Source organism: Pseudophryne corroboree, chromosome 5 (assembly GCF_028390025.1).
Source record: "Pseudophryne corroboree isolate aPseCor3 chromosome 5, aPseCor3.hap2, whole genome shotgun sequence".
In the NCBI taxonomy this organism is placed as follows: domain Eukaryota; kingdom Metazoa; phylum Chordata; class Amphibia; order Anura; family Myobatrachidae; genus Pseudophryne; species Pseudophryne corroboree.
The window spans coordinates 649,095,569-649,114,791 of record NC_086448.1 but is presented as its reverse complement, the minus strand read 5'-3'; the positions used below and the strand labels follow the sequence as shown (position 1 = coordinate 649,114,791).

The window sequence follows — 19,223 nt, the reverse complement described above, 5'->3', positions numbered from 1 at the left end:
AGCGGCAATGGCAGAGGCCACGAAGGTTCTCCGCTTGGCGGAAAGACATACAAGCGCCCTGTCAGCGGTCTTCATTCCAGGAGTGGACAACTGGGAAGCAGACTTCCTCAGCAGACACGATCTCCATCCAGGAGAGTGGGGTCTTCATCAAGAGGTCTTCACAGAAGTGACAGGTCTTTGGGGAATTCCTCAAATAGACATGATGGTGTCTCGTCTCAACAAGAAACTTCAGAGATATTGGGCCTAATTCTGAGTTGATCGCAGCAGCAAATTTGTTAGCAGTTGGGCAAAACCATGTGCACTGCAGGGAGGACAGATATAACATGTGCAGAGAGAGTTAGATTTGGGTGGGGTGTATTCAAACTGAAATCTAAATTGCAGTGTAAAATAAAGCAGCCAGTATTTACCCTGCATAGAAACAAAATAACCCACCCAAATCTAACTCTCTCTGCACATGTTACATCTGCCCCCCCCCCCCCCCCCCCAGCAGTGCACATGGGTTTTGCCCAATTGCTAATAAACTTGCTGCTGCGATCAACTCAGAATTACCCCCATTGTTCCAGGTCGAGGGACCCTCAAGCGATAGGACGCCCTAGTGAACCCGTGGGTGTTTCAGTCGGTGTATGTATTCCCTCCGCTTCCTCTCATTCCAAAAGTGCTAAAGATCATAAGAAGAACAAAGGTTCAGGCGATCCTGATTGTTCCGGACTGGCAAAGGAGGGCTTGGTATCCAGATCTTCAGGAATTACTCATAGAAAATCCCTGGCCTCTTCCTCTAAGAGAGGATCTGTTACAGCAGGGGCCGTGCTTGTATCAAGACTTACCGCGGCTGCGTTTGACGGCTTTGCGGTTAAACGTCAGATCCTAGCCCGAAAGGGTATTCCCATTGAAGTCATTCCCACACTTCTTCAGGCTAGTAAAGGCGTAACGTCTAAACATTGCCACCATATTTGGAGAAAATATGTGTCTTGGTGTAAATCCAAGAAGGCTCCTACGGAAGAATTTCAGTTAGGACGTTTTCTCCATTTCCTACAAGCAGGTGTGGATGCGGGCTTAAAGTTGGGCTCGATTAAAGTACAAATTTCAGCCTTATCGGTTTTCTTTCAAAAACAATTGGCCTCCCTTCCAGAAGTTTAGACTTTCGTGAAAGGCGTATTGCACATCCAACCTCCATTTGTGCCCCCAGTGGCACCATGGGATCTTAACGTGGTGTTGCAGTTCCTTCAATCACATTGGTTTGTACTATTGATGAGCGGGTTTGGATCCTCGGAATCCGACCCCCCCCCGAACTTTACCCTTTTTACACGGGTCCGAGGCAGATTCGAACCTTCCCGCCTTGCTCGGTTAACCCGAGCGCGCCCGAACGTCATCATCCCGCAGTCGGATTCTCGCGAGATTCATATTCTATATAAGTAGCCATGCGTCGCCGCCATTTTTCACTCGTGCATTGGAAATGATAGTGAGAGGACGTGGCTGGCGTCTTCTCAGTTTTATTCATGTGGCTGCAAATATCTGTGCTCACTGCTTTATTGTGGGGACTGGGGACCACCAGTATTATATAGGAGGAGTACAGTGCAGAGTTTTGCTGACTAGTGACCACCAGTATTACACGTTCTCTGCCTGAAAAACGCTCCATATCTGTGCTCAGTGTGCTGCATATATCTGTGCTCACACTGCTTTATTGTGGGGACTGGGGACCAGCAGTATTATATAGGAGGAGTACAGTGCAGAGTTTTGCTGACCAGTGACCACCAGTATTATACGTTCTCTGCCTGAAAAACGCTCCATATCTGTGCTCAGTGTGCTGCATACAGTATATCTGTGCTCACACTGCTTTATTGTGGGGACTGGGGACCACCAGTATTATATAGGAGGAGTACAGTGCAGAGTTTTGCTGACCAGTGACCACCAGTATTATACGTTCTCTGCCTGAAAAACGCTCCATATCTGTGCTCAGTGTGCTGCATATGTCTGTGCTCACACTGCTTTATTGTGGGGACTGGGGACCACCAGTATTATATAGGAGGAGTACAGTGCAGAGTTTTGCTGACCAGTGACCACCAGTATTATACGTTCTCTGCCTGAAAAATGCTCCATATCTGTGCTGCATTGTAGTATATAGTAGGAGTACAGTGCATAATTTTGCTGACCACCAGTATATAATATATAGCAGTACGGTACAGAAGGCCACTGCTCTACCTACCTCTGTGTCGTCAAGTATACTATCCATCCATACCTGTGGTGCATTTCAGTTTTGCAAAGTTTGCTGACCACCAGTATATAGTATATAGCAGTACGGTACAGTAGGCCACTGCTCTACCTACCTCTGTGTCGTCAAGTATACTATCCATCCATACCTGCGCAGTATATATAGTAGTAGGCCATTGCTATTGATACTGGCATATAATTCCACACATTAAAAAATGGAGAACAAAAATCTGGAGGGTAAAATAGGGAAAGATCAAGATCCACTTCCACCTCGTGCTGAAGCTGCTGCCACTAGTCATGGCCGAGACGATGAAATGCCATCAACGTCGTCTGCCAAGGCCGATGCCCAATGTCATAGTAGAGAGCATGTAAAATCCAAAAAACAAAAGTTCAGTAAAATGACCCAAAAATCAAAATTAAAAACGTCTGAGGAGAAGCGTAAATTTGCCAATATGCCATTTAAGACACGGAGTGGCAAGGAACGGCTGAGGCCCTGGCCTATGTTCATGGCTAGTGGTTCAGATTCACATGAGGATGGAAGCACTCATCCTCTCGCTAGAAAACTGCAGTGCCACTCCTAGATGGGCCAGGTGTTTGTGTCGGCCACTTGGGTCGCTTAGCTTAGTCACACAGCTACCTCATTGTGCCTCTTTTTTTCTTTGCATCATGTGCTGTTTGGGGAATATTTTTTAAATCTGCCATCCTGTCTGACACTGCAGTGCCACTCCTAGATGGGCCAGATGTTTGTGTCTGCCACTTGGGTCGCTTAGCTTAGTCACACAGCTACCTCATTGCGCCTCTTTTTTTCTTTGCATCATGTGCTGTTTGGGGACTATTTTTTTGAAGTGCCATCCTGCCTGACACTGCAGTGCCACTCCTAGATGGGCCAGGTGTTTGTGTCGGCCACTTGTGTTGCTTAGCTTAGCCATCCAGCGACCTTGATGCACCTCTTTTTTTCTTTGCATCATGTGCTGTTTGGGGACTATTTTTTGAAGTGCCATCCTGCCTGACACTGCAGTGCCACTCCTAGATGGGCCAGGTGTCTGTGTCGGCCACTTGTGTCGCTTAACTTAGCTTAGCCATCCAGCGACCTTGGTGCACCTCTTTTTTTCTTTGCATCATGTGCTGTTTGGGGACTATTTTTTAAATCTGCCATCCTGTCTGACACTGAAGTGCCACTCCTAGATGGGCCAGGTGTTTGTGTCGGCCACTTGGGTCGCTTAGCTTAGTCACACAGCTACCTCATTGCGCCTCTTTTTTTCTTTGCATCATGTGCTGTTTGAGGACTATTTCTTTGAAGTGCCATCCTGCCTGAAACTGCAGTGCCACTCCTAGATGGGCCGGGTGTTTGTGTCGGCCACTTGTGTCGCTTAGCTTAGCCATCCAGCGACCTTGGTGCACCTCTTTTTTTCTTTGCATCATGTGCTGTTTGGGGACTATTTTTTTAAATCTGCCATCCTGTCTGACACTGCAGTGCCACTCCTAGATGGGCCAGGTGTTTGTGTCGGCCACTTGGGTCGCTTAGCTTAGTCACACAGCTACCTCATTGCGCCTCTTTTTTTCTTTGCATTATGTGCTGTTTGAGGACTATTTCTTTGAAGTGCCATCCTGCCTGAAACTGCAGTGCCACGCCTAGATGGGCCAGGTGCTTGTGTCGGCCACTTGTGTCGCTTAGCTTAGCCATCCAGCGACCTTGGTGCACCTCTTTTTTTCTTTGCATCATGTGCTGTTTGGGGACTATTTTTTTGAAGTGCCATCCTGCCTGACACTGCAGTGCCACTCCTAGATGGGCCAGGTGTTTGTGTCGGCCACTTGGGTCGCTTAGCTTAGTCATCCAGCGACCTCGGTGCAAATTTTAGGACTAAAAATTATATTGTGAGGTGTGAGGTGTTCAGAATAGACTGAAAATCAGTGGAAATTATGGTTATTGAGGTTAATAATACTATGGGATCAAAATGACCCCCAAATTCTATGATTTAAGCTGTTTTTGAGGGTTTTTTGTAAAAGAACACCCGAATCCAAAACACACCCGAATCCGACAAAAACATTTCAGGGAGGTTTTACCAAAACGCGTCCGAATCCAAAACACGGCCGCGGAACCGAATCCAAAACCAAAACACAAAATCCGAAAAATTTCCGGTGTACATCACTAGTTTGAACCTTTACAGAAGGTGGAGTTTAAATTCGTCACTTGGAAATTGGTCATGCTGTTAGCCTTGGCATCCGCAAGGCGGGTATCGGAGTTAGCGGCTTTGTCTCACAAAAGCCATTATTTAATCTTCCATGAAGATAGAGCAGAGTTGAGGACTCGTTAACAATTTCTGCCGAAAGTGGTTTCATCGTTCCACATAAACCAACCTATTGTGGTGCCAGTGGCTACTGACACCTTAGTGGAGTCGAAGTCTCTTGACGTGGTCAGAGCTTTAAAAATTTAAGTCGCCAGGACGGCTCAGATTAGGAAAACGGAGGCTCTGTTTTTCCCGTATGATCCCAACAAGGTTGGGGCTCCTGCTTCCAAGCAGACTATTGCACGCTGGATCTGTGATATGATTCAGCAGGCTCATTCTATGGCTGGATTGCCGTTACCGAAATCGGAGAAAGCCCATTCTACCAGAAAGGTGGGCGCGTCCTGGGCGGCTGTCCGGGGGTCTCGGCGTTACAACTTTGCAGAGCAGCTACTTGGTCGGGTTCAAACACTTTTGCAAAGTTTTACAAGTTTGATACCCTGGCCGATGACGACCTCAAGTTTGGTCATTCGGTGCTGCAGAGTCATCCGCACTCTCCCACCCATTCTAGAGCTTTGGTATAAACCCCATGGTTCTAATGGTGTCCCCAGCATCCTCTAGGACGTATGAGAAAATAGGATTTTAATACCTACCGGTAAATCCTTTTCTCTTAGTCCGTAGAGCAGGTGGGCCAACTAATCCGAGTCAAAGAGCCCAGAATTGTCTCCAAGAAAGCTGCACAGCCGGTACCAAGCGCGCTCCGCAAAAGTGGACGTGGTCTAGTAAAAAATGGTGGTGGTCTAGCTGGCACAAGGTCACGCCCCATTTTTTATGAACACCTTTAATGTGATGTTTCCTGGTGCGTGACAATGAGTTACAACCCCCCCATCCCCAGCTCTCAGACAACTCCTCTCTCCTCTCCTTCCCCCCAGCTCTCAGACAGCACTTTTCTCCTCCCTCCCATCCCCAGCTCTCAGACAGCACCTCTCTCCTTCCTCCAATCCCAAGCTCTCAGCACCTCTGCCCCCCCCCCCCAAACTCTCAGACAGCACCTCTCCCCGCCCGCTGCTCTTAGACAGCGCCTCTGTAGCCCCCCCGGCCCTTAGACAGCGCCTCTCCAGATCAAAACAACGCCCCCCCCCCACCCCCCGCGCCTCTTAGAGTTCTCATAATATAGAGCTCGGGCAGCCAGGGCAGGGCAGTGCACCACACGCTCACTTACCATGCCTTGTCGATCGCTCTCCCTTCTCTGGGCAACTGCTGTCTACACAGTCTTCCTGCTCCTGTGATCCATCCTCCTCGCGGCTCCGCCTCTCATGCGCTGTGTGGCTGTGACATCATGAAGTTACTTTGCACGCGCAGAGCGGAGATGAGCTGAGATACACATGAAGCCTCCTCTGAACTGCTGAACATCAGTCAGAGGAGGCTTCATGTGTGTAATGGTGAGCAGTGGCAGCCAGGGACTCGGGAGCCGCATTATCACGAAAGAGCCGCATGCGGCTCGAGAGCCACAGGTTGGCCACCCCTGTCGTAGAGGATGCTGGGCGCCCGTCCCAGTGCGTACTGTATCTGCAGTTATTAGTTATGGTTACACACAGGTTGTGTTACGTTTATAGTCAGCCTCTTGCTGACATTGTTCATGTCGTTGACTTGAGTTCTGTTGCATGCCACGTTGTACGGCATGTTTGAGGTGTGAGCTGGTATGTATCTCACCTTAGTTTAACAATAATTCCTTTCCTCGAAATGTCCGTCTCCCCGGGCACAATTCCTATAACTGGAGTCTGGAGGAGGGGCATAGAGGGAGGAGCCAGTTCACACCCCTTTCAAAGTCTTAAAGTGCCCATGTCTCCTGCGTATCCCGTCTATACCCCATGGTTCTAATGGTGTCCCCAGCATCCTCTACGGACTAAGAGAAAAGGATTTACCGGTAGGTATTAAAATCCTATTTATTTTATATTCGGAGCTGAACACCATTTATTTGTATATTTCCACATTATATATGCCTATGATTAATTATATGTACAGATAACCTGAGTGTATACATTACACAAGAGGAGTTTCTTTCAATATACCGTACATTGTATATATTTTTTCTTATTGCAATTTAGATCTATGTGAGACGTTACCTGGAAATCTCTCTCCCTATATGTAACACTGATAATACAAAATGACCACAATCAATGAATTATCAGAACACAATTCAAACTAACTGGTGCCTGATACTTCTGTTTGACAGGTTACATATATAGCCAATACTACTTCTGTACTGTATGTCTTAGAAGTACTATAGATATACTTTCACCCAGGCTGGCATTATCTATATGGACTCACCAGCCCCTCGCTTGCCTCTAATTTCCATTAAGATATTAATACTAAAAAGAGGCACAGTTTAATCTAAAGGGCCCTACACATTAATAGATCCACCGCCGAGCTGCCCGACGGCGGATATGGCTGGCGGGCGACTCTGCGGCGGGGTGAGGGGGCAGTGACGGGGGGAGTGAAGTTTCTTCACTCCCCCCGTCACCCGGCTCCATTGAAGTGCAGGCAAATATAGTAACATAGTATCTAAGGCTGAAAAAAGACAATTGTCCATCGAGTTCAACCTATTTGTGGTCTCCTATGCACGATTACTTTGTACAAAATTTTGACTGATGCTGATGTCTGCCATTATGTTTTATCCCTCTTTTTTATAATAACCATAGTGCGTGACTATGCCCCGTAACCCTGGATATCCTTATCCATTAGGAATTTATCTAACCCATTCTTAAAGGTGTTGACTGAGTCGGCCATTACAACTCCCTCAGGCAGGGAATTCCAAACACGTATCGTCCTTCCCGTAAAAAAAGCCTTTACGCCGTATTGTGTGGAATCTCCTCTCCTCTAACCTGAACGAGTGTCCATGAGTTCTCTGTGTTGATCTAACCAAAAACAGGTCCTGCGCAAGATCTGTATATTGTCCCCTTATATATTTGTAAATCTTGATCATGTCCCCTCTTAATCTCCTCTTTTCCAGTGTAAACATGCCTAGGTTTGCAAGCCTTTCCTCGTATTCCAGCGTCTCCATGCCCTTAATTAGTTTGGTCGCCCGCCTTTTTGTAGTAAGGTGCCCAGAATTGTACACAGTATTCAAGGTGTGGCCTCACAAGTGATTTATATAACGGGAATATAATACTCTCGTCCCTAGCATCAATTTCCCGTTTTATGCATGCTAATATCTTATTAGCCTTCTTTGCTGCAGTCCTACTTTGGGTACTACTGCTTAGTTTGCTATCTATGAGGACACCTAAGTCCTTTTCCAATACAGAATCCCCTAATTTTACCCCATTTAGTAGGTAGGTGTTATTTTTGTTCTTGTTACCACAGTGCATTACCTTACACTTGTCTGTATTGAAGCGCATTCTCCATTTCGCTGCCCAAGCTTCTAATTTAACTAAGTCGTTCTGAAGCGACTCAGCATCCCCCTCCGCATTTATAACTTTACACAATTTGGTATCATCTGCAAAAATTGACACCATGCTCTCTAGACCTTCTGTTAGGTCGTTAATGAAAATATTGAACAATAGCGGTCCTAATACTGAGCCTTGCGGCACACCACTTAGTACTTCAGTCCAAGTTGAAAAAGATCCATTAACCACAACGCGCTGCTCCCTATTATCTAACCAGTTTTTGACCCAAGTGCATATTGTGCTTCCTAGCCCTGATTCTTGTAGTTTGTAGATAAGTCTCATGTGTGGTACAGTGTCGAAAGCTTTGACAAAATCTAAAAAGATTACATCCACCTCTTTACACTGATCTAGGTTTGCGCTTACTGTTTCATAAAAGCCAAGTAAGTTGGTTTGACAGGATCTGTCCTTCATAAACTCATGTTGAGTCCTTTTAATTACCTTATTGACTTCAAGGAACTTCTGAATACTATCTCTTAGAATACCTTCCAATACTTTCCCCACTATAGATGTAAGACTAACTGGTCTATAATTACCTGGTTCAGCTTTACTTCCCTTTTTGAATATAGGCACTACTTCCGCTATACGCCAGTCTTTGGGAACCATACCTGATATTACTGAATCCTTAAAGATCAAAAATAGCGGTTTTGCAAGTTCAGAGTGAAGCTCCATTAGAACCCTTGGGTGAATACCTTCGGGACCTGGTGACTTATTAATCTTTAAATGTTTTAATCGGTCACAGACTACTTCCTCTCTTAAATAAGTACCTATCAGTGGGATATTCTCATTATTGAGATTATGTGTTAGTCCCTGAATTGGATCCTCTCTAGTAAATACTGTTGAAAAAAACTCATTTAGTGTGTCCGCTATGTCATTATCATTTTTGCTTAAGACTCCCAACTTGTCTTTTAAAGGGCCTATACTCTCCTTCTATAATCTCTTGCTATAAATGTATTTAAATAATTTTTTGGGATTCGCTTTGCTTTCCTTTGCTACTAGTTTTTCAGTTTCTACTTTAGCTGCTCTTATTTCCTTTTTGCAAATTTTGTTACATTCCTTATAGTGCTGAAATGACTCTGCTTCCCCGTCAGATTTGTATTTTTTAAATGCTTGCCTTTTCTTGCCCATAAGTTCCTTTATCTTTTTGTTAAGCCACATCGGTTTATGATTTTTATTCCTTTTTTTGCTGCTCGTAGGAATAAATTTGAGTGTATTTTTAGCTAGCAGGAATTTTAGTACCTCCCATTTCTCCGTAGTATTTGTTCCTAAAAACAAACCTTCCCATTCAATATCCCTGAAAAATACCCTCATCTTTTCAAAATTCGCTTTGCTAAAGTTTAGAGTCCTAGTTGAGCCAGTATAGGGCTGTTTATGGAAACTGATATTGAATGTGACCATATTGTGGTCGCTGTTTCCTATGGGTTCCCCTACTATAATACCTGATACCAAATCCCCATTGTTAGTTAATACCAGGTCTAAGATTGCATTGTACCTAGTTGGTTCCTCAATTAGTTGAACTAAGTAGTTATCATTAAGTGTGTTTAAAAACATATTGCCCCTAGCAGTATCACATGAATTGTTTTTCCAGTTTATCTCTGGATAGTTAAAATCTCCCATCACTACTTGTCTCCTACTCCTGCTGCTCTTTCAATTTGCTTTAGTAACAATTCCTCATCAGATACGTTGATACCAGGTGGCCTATAGCATACACCCTATACTAACTTTTTTATTCCTTTTTCCCCGCATGCAATTTCTACCCATAATGTCTCGACAGTGTCTACAGTCCCCTCCTGAATATCTTCCCGTATATCAGGTTTTAAAAACGGCTTTACGTAAAGACACACCCCTCCACCCTTTTTATTTAGTCTGTCCATATTGGCCTGCATGCACAGCCGACAGGGCACCAGCGATGAACGAGTGCGGGGCCGCGCATCGTTCATCGCTGGTGACTCCACTTTCAAAGATCGTTCATATCTTTTAGGAATATCGGCCAGTGTGTAGGGCCTATAAGTCTCTCTGATAAGTGGGAAACAACTACTATTTTGTTGTCTTCACCAATAAGAAGGTTCTTTATATCCCCTCTATCCCAAGATTGTAACCCCCTATATTTATTGTATACCTAAAAAACCTAAAAAAGTTTTTTATTTTTGTTAAATCATAAAGGCCCCCCCCCCCCCCAAAAAAAAAAGATCCTAGATTTGTCTAATTAATACCCCTTTCAGAACGCCAGGAATACAGGAATAACCCAGGTTATTACATGTGAACGTGCAGCAACCAGGGTGGCGGCGCAGTCTGACAGGGTCCAGTTGAAATAACCCTGTTCAAGCAACTTGGTATTTCAACTCAAGTAGCGAGCATAGTTGAACACGTGTTAAACCCGGCTCGCGGTGCAGTGTGAACGGGTAACCCAGGTCGATGTGGCCCCGCACCCATTGACTGTATTGGAAGAGGGGGCGGTTGGAGATCATCTCATCTCCAAGCACCGTCTCAGCACACATCAGCGGCAATAAACCGTGTCGGGCCGAAAGTCTGAAAGGGATCTCAGCTGGGTCGCACCCGGTTATCGACTCTGTATATCTGTCAGAAAGGGGTATATGTGACCCTAGATCAAGTTTTCAAAACTACCCTGAATCCTACAAGATCTCTGATCTTCCACCTCAATTTCTAAAAAGATTACAATGCCTTAAAAAGTCTAATACAGTATGTAACATTTTTGCTCCTGTGAAAACACAATATATTTTAATTTAAGGATAAAATTGTCCCTTGTTTTTTGCGACAAACCATTTCTACCTATGCACAAACAAAAAAGAAAAAGCATTAAAGCTCTATGTGGACGGTGTTTTGTCATGCACTGATCATCAGATGTTACCATTTTTATTTCCTAGGGTTGTGTGGTCAGAACTTGGACCGTTAGGGACTTTAGTAATACGCTGCCAATCGACAGTGTCACTTGAACTCTGCAGCATGCCACAAATGTCATCAAGCTCAAAGCTGCATGAATCCAGAAACGTTAAAGAAGAACCTGTGCAATAAAGAATAATGTCCATAAATTAGCAGTGTGCCAACATACACAGCGGTACACAATGGCTGTCACTTCTTGAATAAATACAAGGACAAAGCACAAAAAAGAATACACCATATTGTTTTACAGTAAATTTTGTCTTGAATTTTAAGGGATGTGTTTTCTGCTGAGTCAGATTTCTTTTCTCTTACCATGACAGAAACTCACCTGTCCCTAGAATTTAACATTAAAGTTTCTCCAAGCTAACTGTGCAATATTCAGTAAGAAGTAAAGTGATTGCATATGAAATCACTGCATCCTGCTTTGAAAACCCGCTGCGCTACTGTGCATGCGCCGACTTCTGAAGGTGTATGTGCACAGTCCAACACACTTGCCTAGTCTATGGATCCTGCGAGAGACACGCGCTTTTTTGGGTAGTCCCTTGCACCTGTGGAAGAGTGGGCACCCCTCCTGGATACTGCTACCTTACTAGTGCAGAATTGGGAAAAGAAAAATGGAAATTATCGGTCACTGAGGAGGGTGTGGGACCAAATGCAGCAATACTATGGTAATCATGCCATATTATCCCTGCCCCCTACTCTGATATGTGTGATTCGCATGTTGTGGGCTTAATGGTGCAGCTAGTCCAGCCTGACCCCATCTCCACCTACCTTCATCTCAGATGTAGGTAGGTATGATGTGCAAGTAAGGTGCTAAGAGGAAGGGGATGGGTACTAATTACCCGGACTCAGAGGCGGATCCAGAAGAAAATGAAAGGGGGGGGCACCATGATAGGGGAATGGTAAGTTATATTTACATGCACCTAAGGCACGCGTGCTCCCAGATATGGGGTGTGGTATCACAGGGGGCGTGGCCTCACAGAATACGCCATCAGGTAATGATTGGCTGTAGGAGCGCATCCTGGTTTATTGCCAATGTTTTACCCTGATGAAAAGGCTGATTGGGCATTGAAATGTTGGTCACCTGTTCCATTAGTTATGGGAGCCTGCAAGGCACCCCAGCACAATATAATTATTAAAGTTTTTAGTTGGTGGTGGCAGGTGCAGCATACCTTGACTCAGATTGCAGGACACGAACTGCCCATCTTTGATTAGCAGAAGCAGCCAGCTGGATCTCCAACAAGCAGCATAAGACATCTGCAGGACAGCCCTGTCACAATCACACAGGCCGCCTTCTCCAAGCTGAGGCTGAGTGTGACTGCACCTAGCATGGTGGTAGAGGAAGTGGAGGGGGAAGCGCTGGGAAACTGTGTGGTGCAGTGAGGGCTAATGAAGCCTTCTGCGCCATCATAAGTAACAGTCTTACTCGATGCTGGCATTTGAACCCTGCACCTGGGCTGGACTCTGGCCAGCTGGCAGTTTGGTGGTGGTGGGGGGGGGGGGGGATATGGTGGCGGTGTAGCTCCAGCCTCCCCATTGGTTACCACATGGACTTGCTGTTAGAGCCGCGGCGGGTCCTAGTGCCTGCCGGCTCTTTTATCAAATCTGACTAAAGGAAATAGCAGTAGCTGCAGCTGTTCTCCTTTTGAAAAGAAAAGAAGTCAGAAACGACAGGGGGGGCACGGGCCCGAGTGCCCTCCCCCCTGGATCCGCCTATGCCCGGGCTTTGTGTCCAGGAATGCCCAGTAAATTTCCAGTACATTTTTGGATGTCGTGCTCCTCAATCACAACGGCACTTCTGTTTGTACTGTACGCAACGTGGGACCATTGGTGCTGAGAAAGGAAGGGGGGAGGGGTACTCGTTAACCTGGCACTGGCTGGTTGGAGGGGCTAGGTTAACGAGCTGCCCCCTCCACTTCCTTCCTTGTTGCAGACAGTACTTTGGGCAGGCAGAGAGAGGACTGACTGTTGCTGGCTGCAGCAGCCTCTCTCCTCAGCCCAGCACACGGCACATGCTGCTGTGTGCTGGGTTGGGGAGAGAGGCAGTGGCTGAAGCAGTCAATCTTCTCTCTCTAGAGCGGTCGCGCCCCCCGGCCGCCACCCAACGAATCCTTCACCGGCGCCCCTTGTGTAGAGGTCTGGCCACACCTCCCTGCATTGACCATGCCCTCTCCCAGTATCAGGACCTGAGGGGGATATGGGTAAGGGGTTAATGTTACTCACTGCTGGAACCACTGGATGATAGCCAGATATTACCATTACCTGACTGCCGTGCCCGTTGTGCACTTACAAAATGTGACGTTAAGCTCTTTTTGTCTTGGGCTGGACATGCATACTATCTTACTGCTGGAGCAGGATTTCAGTGTGAAGGCAGTAGATAACATAGTTGAAGACGTAAGAAATATGAAGCCACCAGAGACACGGTTTATGGCATGAGAACTGTGGAAGTGAATGGCGGTAATTTTTCAGAAGGGGAGATGAAGAAGCTATAGGGGGTCATTCAGACCTGATCGCTGCTGTGCATTTTACACAGTGGGCGATCAGGTCCTAACTACGTATGCACCAAAATGCGCACGCGTGTCGGACAACAACAACGGGCATCGCTGGTCAGTGACGGTATGGTGCAAAAAATCTGTACGCTCTAATTTGCGTTACTCCCTGAATCCCAACTCAAAATCAGGGATTACTTTATTTTTAGTTTGAGTTCTATAGTAGTGCTTCATATCAACCACTTGAGGGCACCAAACTGGATCATATTTGAGTGCAAAGTTCCAACTTTGTTATAGCAAACAGCTATGGGGGTCATTCCGAGTTGATCGCTCGTTATTTTTTTCTTGCAACGGAGCGATTAGTCGCTAATGCGCATGCGCAATGTCCGCAGTGCGACTGCGCCAAGTAAATTTGCTATGCTGTTAGGAATTTTACTCACGGCATTACGAGGTTTTTTCTTCGTTCTGGTGATCGTAATGTGATTGACAGGAAGTGGGTGTTTCTGGGCGGAAACAGGCCGTTTTATGGGAGTGTGTGAAAAAACGCTACCGTTTCTGGGAAAAACGCGGGAGTGGCTGGAGAAACGGAGGAGTGTCTGGGCGAACGCTGGGTGTGTTTGTGACGTCAAACCAGGAACGACAAGCACTGAAATGATCGCACTGGCAGAGTAAGTCTCGAGCTACTCAGAAACTGCACATAGTAGTCTTTTCGCAATATTGCGAATCTTTCTTTCGCAATTTTACTATGCTAAGATTCACTCCCAGTAGGCAGCGGCTTAGCGTGTGCAATGCTGCTAAAAGCAGCTTGCGAGCGAACAACTCGGAATGAGGGCCTATGTTCATTGACTGTGGGTAAGATCGTTGTAAACATCAACAGTCAATCATAAGTCATTAAGTTATATGGAACAGAAATCTTACTGCATAGGCAAACATTAGAGCTCTTCAACAGGGCCATTTCTTGGGCCGGGCAAGCCGTGCGATCATGCAGAGCACGGCGGCCACTGTCTGCAGCTGTATTTCTGTGGACTGGTCATCCGCATGCAATACAGCTAAACAAAAGTCCCTGCCATAATGGCTGCAACCTAACTGGAGACATGCTAGTGGTCCAGTAGAGTAGAGGTACAGGGACAAGATGCAGGAGCTCACAGCACTACCAGAAAGTGCCGGGACCGCGCTCATCTGTCGGTGGCTGGGAGAAAGAAGGGGGAAGATGGTGGCAACAAACCCTGACAACGAGCTGGGAGAAGGAAGGGAGGGAGATGCTGGCACCAACCCTTGAAAGCAAGCTGGGAGAATTGGGGAAGAAGCTGGCAAAAACCCCTGACAACGAGCAGTCTGTTTAAAACTAAGTTGCCTGACTGTGTGTGTTTCATAATGTGCAAAGGACATTACTGTGTGGGGCATATTATGGTGTCAGGAGCATTAATGTGTGCTATAATGTGTAAGGGACATATCTGATATCTGTGTGGGGATAAGGGGCACAACTGTGGGACATAATTTGTAAGGGGCATTGTTGTGTGGGGCATAATACAGTGTCAGGGCATAAATGGGGTTGTAAGGTAGTCATTTCTTACAAGACCACGGCCCTTTTACCAAAGAATACATTTTTTAATGACAAGGTGAATAGCAATTGCAGAACAGTACTGCCATCCAACATCAGACCTCTGCCACTGCTATCAGTAAACATCCATCAAAGAAAAAACTATTTCCATTGTTGTCATACCATCTATGGTTGCTAACCCTCAATGGTCCACGTCATGGCCATCCCTGGCTGTTACTCCTCTCCCTTCAAACACTCACCCATGTGTTGCTATACTATTTTGATGGATGCTGTTGTGTTGATTTATACATGTGTTTAAGGGCTTATCAAGAAAATTTGCTGATGTTTGTGATTGTCATACAGTGACCACTGAATTGCAGGTATTTTGCAAAACTGCAATTGTTGGATTTGTGAGGAATGTAGTCACACACTGCACATATCTGACTGCTCCGCAGTTTTCCTACAGTATATGATCAGATTGCAATTGGTAGAGTATACAGATTTTCCTAACACTTTTGGGTTGTTTTCATACACTTACTGGTGGGGGTCAAACTATCTAGATTACATCCAATCTGGTCAGACCCATTACAATTAAATTTGGTCTAGAATGGGGTCACACATCAGGTAATTGTTATTTCCAATAAAAAAAAACCAATTTATTTCCTGATCAAATCTACAAGTTTGTGGCCACAGCTGTATTGCTCAAAAATCTCACTGTGGCAGAAGTCTAGCAACTTTCCTTTAGCAGTATAAGTAGTAGCATTACAAAAGGAATTATTTAATTTATTAACTTTGCTTAAATAAAAAAAATTGTATAGTTATAATCCAGCAGATTTAGTAAAAGAAAATACATTACTATGAACTTACTGCAATTGTAGAGTTGGTTTAGCTTCAGGACATCACCGTCACTTAAATCCGTTTGTTTGCCAATTATATTAGTGAATTGAGGTTTCTTGGGTATGATTGTTGGATTGCTACCCTTCTGGAACGCTGTTTTCGCATAGTGCATAATGGATGTATAATCATATGGGACATTTAGAAAACTTGTTGTTTTATCGTCATATGATTTGAAATTGCCTTCTTTGCCTAATAGAAAATGATCACAAAATGAATACTTTAACACTTACTACAATTATGTTGCAATCATTATGTAGGTACTATGTATATGTATTACATCATAAACTTGCAATTTATTAGATGTGAATTGGGGCTAATAAACAATCCTGGCTCACAAGATATACCAGGGGGCATTCACATATTTGCCCTGAGCCAAGAAAAAGAAGTATTCAGCCGTATGATGACACAGGAGGACTCATCATCTACTGGACAACTAAAGCTACCGCAGTAAAATGAGTTATGATGTATAGAACATACAAAAACTGTGTCTGATAACGGCTGATAGGTCATCTAACAAAAGTCTGTGAACCCAGCTGAGCTCGGATACATTCAGGTGTGTGGTATATTTAATATTTCAGAGCTCCTGATAAAAACTTTGTCACAAGGACCTTCACAGCCATAATTAGTAGTTATTGTCAATATTAAAAGTAATAAAATAAAAACATATAGCAATAATACAAATATTTATGTTTATTAGATTATAAATAATCTTGTCCCAATAGTAACTCTCCTACAAAAATAATGGTGCACTTTAGCAGTCCTTTCAAGATATGTATGGAACTTTAAGTCACTTGACCTATAAAAAAAAATGTACTGTAGCTTTTCTAAATCTGCATCTACCCCTCCTGTACTTGAATCTACCAATGAAGATAAACAATAATATGAATGACTGAATCACATTGTTGGAGCCACATAGTGCATTAAAAGATAAAAAAAAATTTCAGGCAATACATGTTAATAGAAACATGTGTACCGTAGTATGAATGAATCACAGCTGTCAGTCATAAAGAGGACCTTGAGAAAAAGAATATTTTGCTGCGCCTGTGTTAAGTAATATGCTGAAAATCAAATGAACCTGGAATTTGAGGTGTGGGAACACGCTCGCCGCTATATGGAGATGTGCAATACTCCTAAAGGTTTAACCAGATGCAAAAATTAATAGAGGCGCTCATGAAAGAACCACACACCAGATTTGCACAGGTTCAATAACAACCAAGGAATCAAATATATTAATAAAAAGTATATATATTTGTTAATGACAGTACTCTAATATGAATAAAAATACTAATATATAATAAATAATTCATAAGTACTATTCCTTATGACTTCACTTCATTTGTCAAATACAGAAGTTTAAAAAACACATGAATTGTCTAAGCTTTGGTTGTTATACTTAGTATCATTGAGATTTCACTGAACTAGATAATATGTAACAGAGTGTTGCAGTCCTTTTAGAGACGCTGTTGCCACAGATGCTAGATGTAATTCCTGAGCATATCACTGGAACTGCACAAAATAAGAATTGTCAGCATGAAGTATTTGTATATATGTATATAAGATTACCTCTCCAAAGGGGCTGGTGAACCCGAGCGTCCCCGGGTAAGTCCAAGAATTTGCCCAATGGATGGAAAAACTGGAGGGTACGTATGGTATCTCGATGAAGCAACCGGCCGCAAGGTTTATTCGATTAGTCTGCTGGTGTCACCTTGTAAATACTGTGCAAATAATGGATAGTGACAGGTGTATGGTTGCTGAGTCAAAGCGCCGTCAGAAATACCCAGCTGTATGAGGAAACTTCCTTCCAGACTACCTGGACGTGCACCGTCCGCCGGTAGACAACGGGGTGGAAGATGCTGGAGACGGTCGTCGTAGCCGCACAGCGTCTGCGGCTAGATGTAAAGCCAAATGGAAGCCGCCCGCAGCTGCCGTAGGTGAAGGCCAGGTGAAATGGCTGTGACCTGAAGGCGTCCCAGAAGTGCCCAGCTGTATGTGGAAACTTCCTTCCAGACTACCTGGACGTGCACCGTCCGCTGGTAGACAACGGGGTGGAAGATGCTGGAAGTCTGGAAGGAAGTTTCCTCATACAGCTGGGTATTTCTGACGGCGCTTTGACTCAGCAACCATACACCTGTCACTATCCATCATCTGCACAGTATTTACAAGGTGACACCAGCTGACTAATCGAATAAACCTTGCGGCCGGTTGCTTCATCGAGATACCATACGTACCCTCCAGTTTTTCCATCCATTGGGCAAATTCTTGGACTTACCCGGGGACGCTCGGGTTCACCAGCCCCTTTGGAGAGGTAATCTTATATACATATATACAAATACTTCATGCTGACAATTCTTATTTTGTGCAGTTCCAGTGATATGCTCAGGAATTACATCTAGCAGCTGTGGCAACAGCGTCTCTAAAAGGACTGCAACACTCTGTTACATATTATCTAGTTCAGTGAAATCTCAATGATACTAAGTATAACAATCAAAGCTTAGACAATTCATGTGTTTTTTAAACTTCTGTATTTGACAAATGAAGTGAAGTCATAAGGAATAGTACTTATGAATTATTTATTATATATTAGTATTTTTATTCATATTAGAGTACTGTCATTAATAAATATATATACTTTTTATTAATATATTTGATTCCTTGGTTGTTATTGAACCTGTGCAAATCTGGTGTGTGGTTCTTTCATGAGCGCCTCTATTAATTTTTGCATAAAGAGGACCTTATAGGTATCCCAGCTCAATGTTCCAGCAATACCAATGGAACCTGATAATCAACCATCTGTGTGTGCTCAGGCCACACCCCTATGCATTTTTTTCATACAAGACTTCTTCAGAGGCTGACTGTGCAATTTGCCAATCATTTAGATAAGGCCAACTTGCCAATCGACACATCGCATGAGATCATTTCATTTGTATTAGTGATGAGCGGGTTCGGTTCCTCGGAAACCGAACCCCCCCGAACTTCACCCTTTTTACACGGGTCCGAGCCATACTTGGATTCTCCCGTATGGCTCGGTTAACCCGAGCGCGCCCGAACGTCATCATCCCGCTGTCGGATTCTCGCGAGATTCGGATTCTATATAAGCAGCCGCGCGTCGCCGCCATTTTCACTCGTGCATTGGAAATGTTAGGGAGAGGACGTGGCTGGCGTCCTCTCCGTTTATGTTGATGCATTGCAAATATTTTGTGCTTGCTTATTACTTAATTGTGGGGACTGGGGAGCAGCTGTATATAGGAGGAGTACAGTGCAGAGTTTTGCTGACAGTGACCACCAGTATACGTTGTCTGCCTGAAAAACACTCCATATCTGTGCTCAGTGTGCTGCATATATCTGTGCTCACACTGCTTAATTGTGGGGACTGGGGAGCAGCAGTATTATATAGGAGGAGTACAGTGCAGAGTTTTGCTGACAGTGACCACCAGTATACGTTGTCTGCCTGAAAAACACTCCATATCTGTGCTCAGTGTGCTGCATATATCTGTGCTCACACTGCTTTATTGTGGGGACT

The 19,223-nt window shown here is 44.5% G+C and overlaps 1 protein-coding gene across 2 annotated transcripts in view; it reads right to left on the bottom strand.

Moving 5' to 3' along the window:
* The window catches only part of LOC134928197 (meprin A subunit beta-like), a 155,953-nt gene that overhangs the window by 51,264 nt on the left and 85,466 nt on the right, over nt 1–19,223 (bottom strand). For both annotated transcript variants that reach the window (XM_063923657.1, XM_063923659.1), the window contains 2 exons: nt 15,674–15,892; nt 10,746–10,898 (listed from right to left, as the gene is read on the bottom strand). In XM_063923657.1, coding sequence (XP_063779727.1) covers nt 10,746–10,898; nt 15,674–15,892 — 372 coding nt within the window. The remainder of the gene's footprint in view (nt 1–10,745; nt 10,899–15,673; nt 15,893–19,223) is intronic.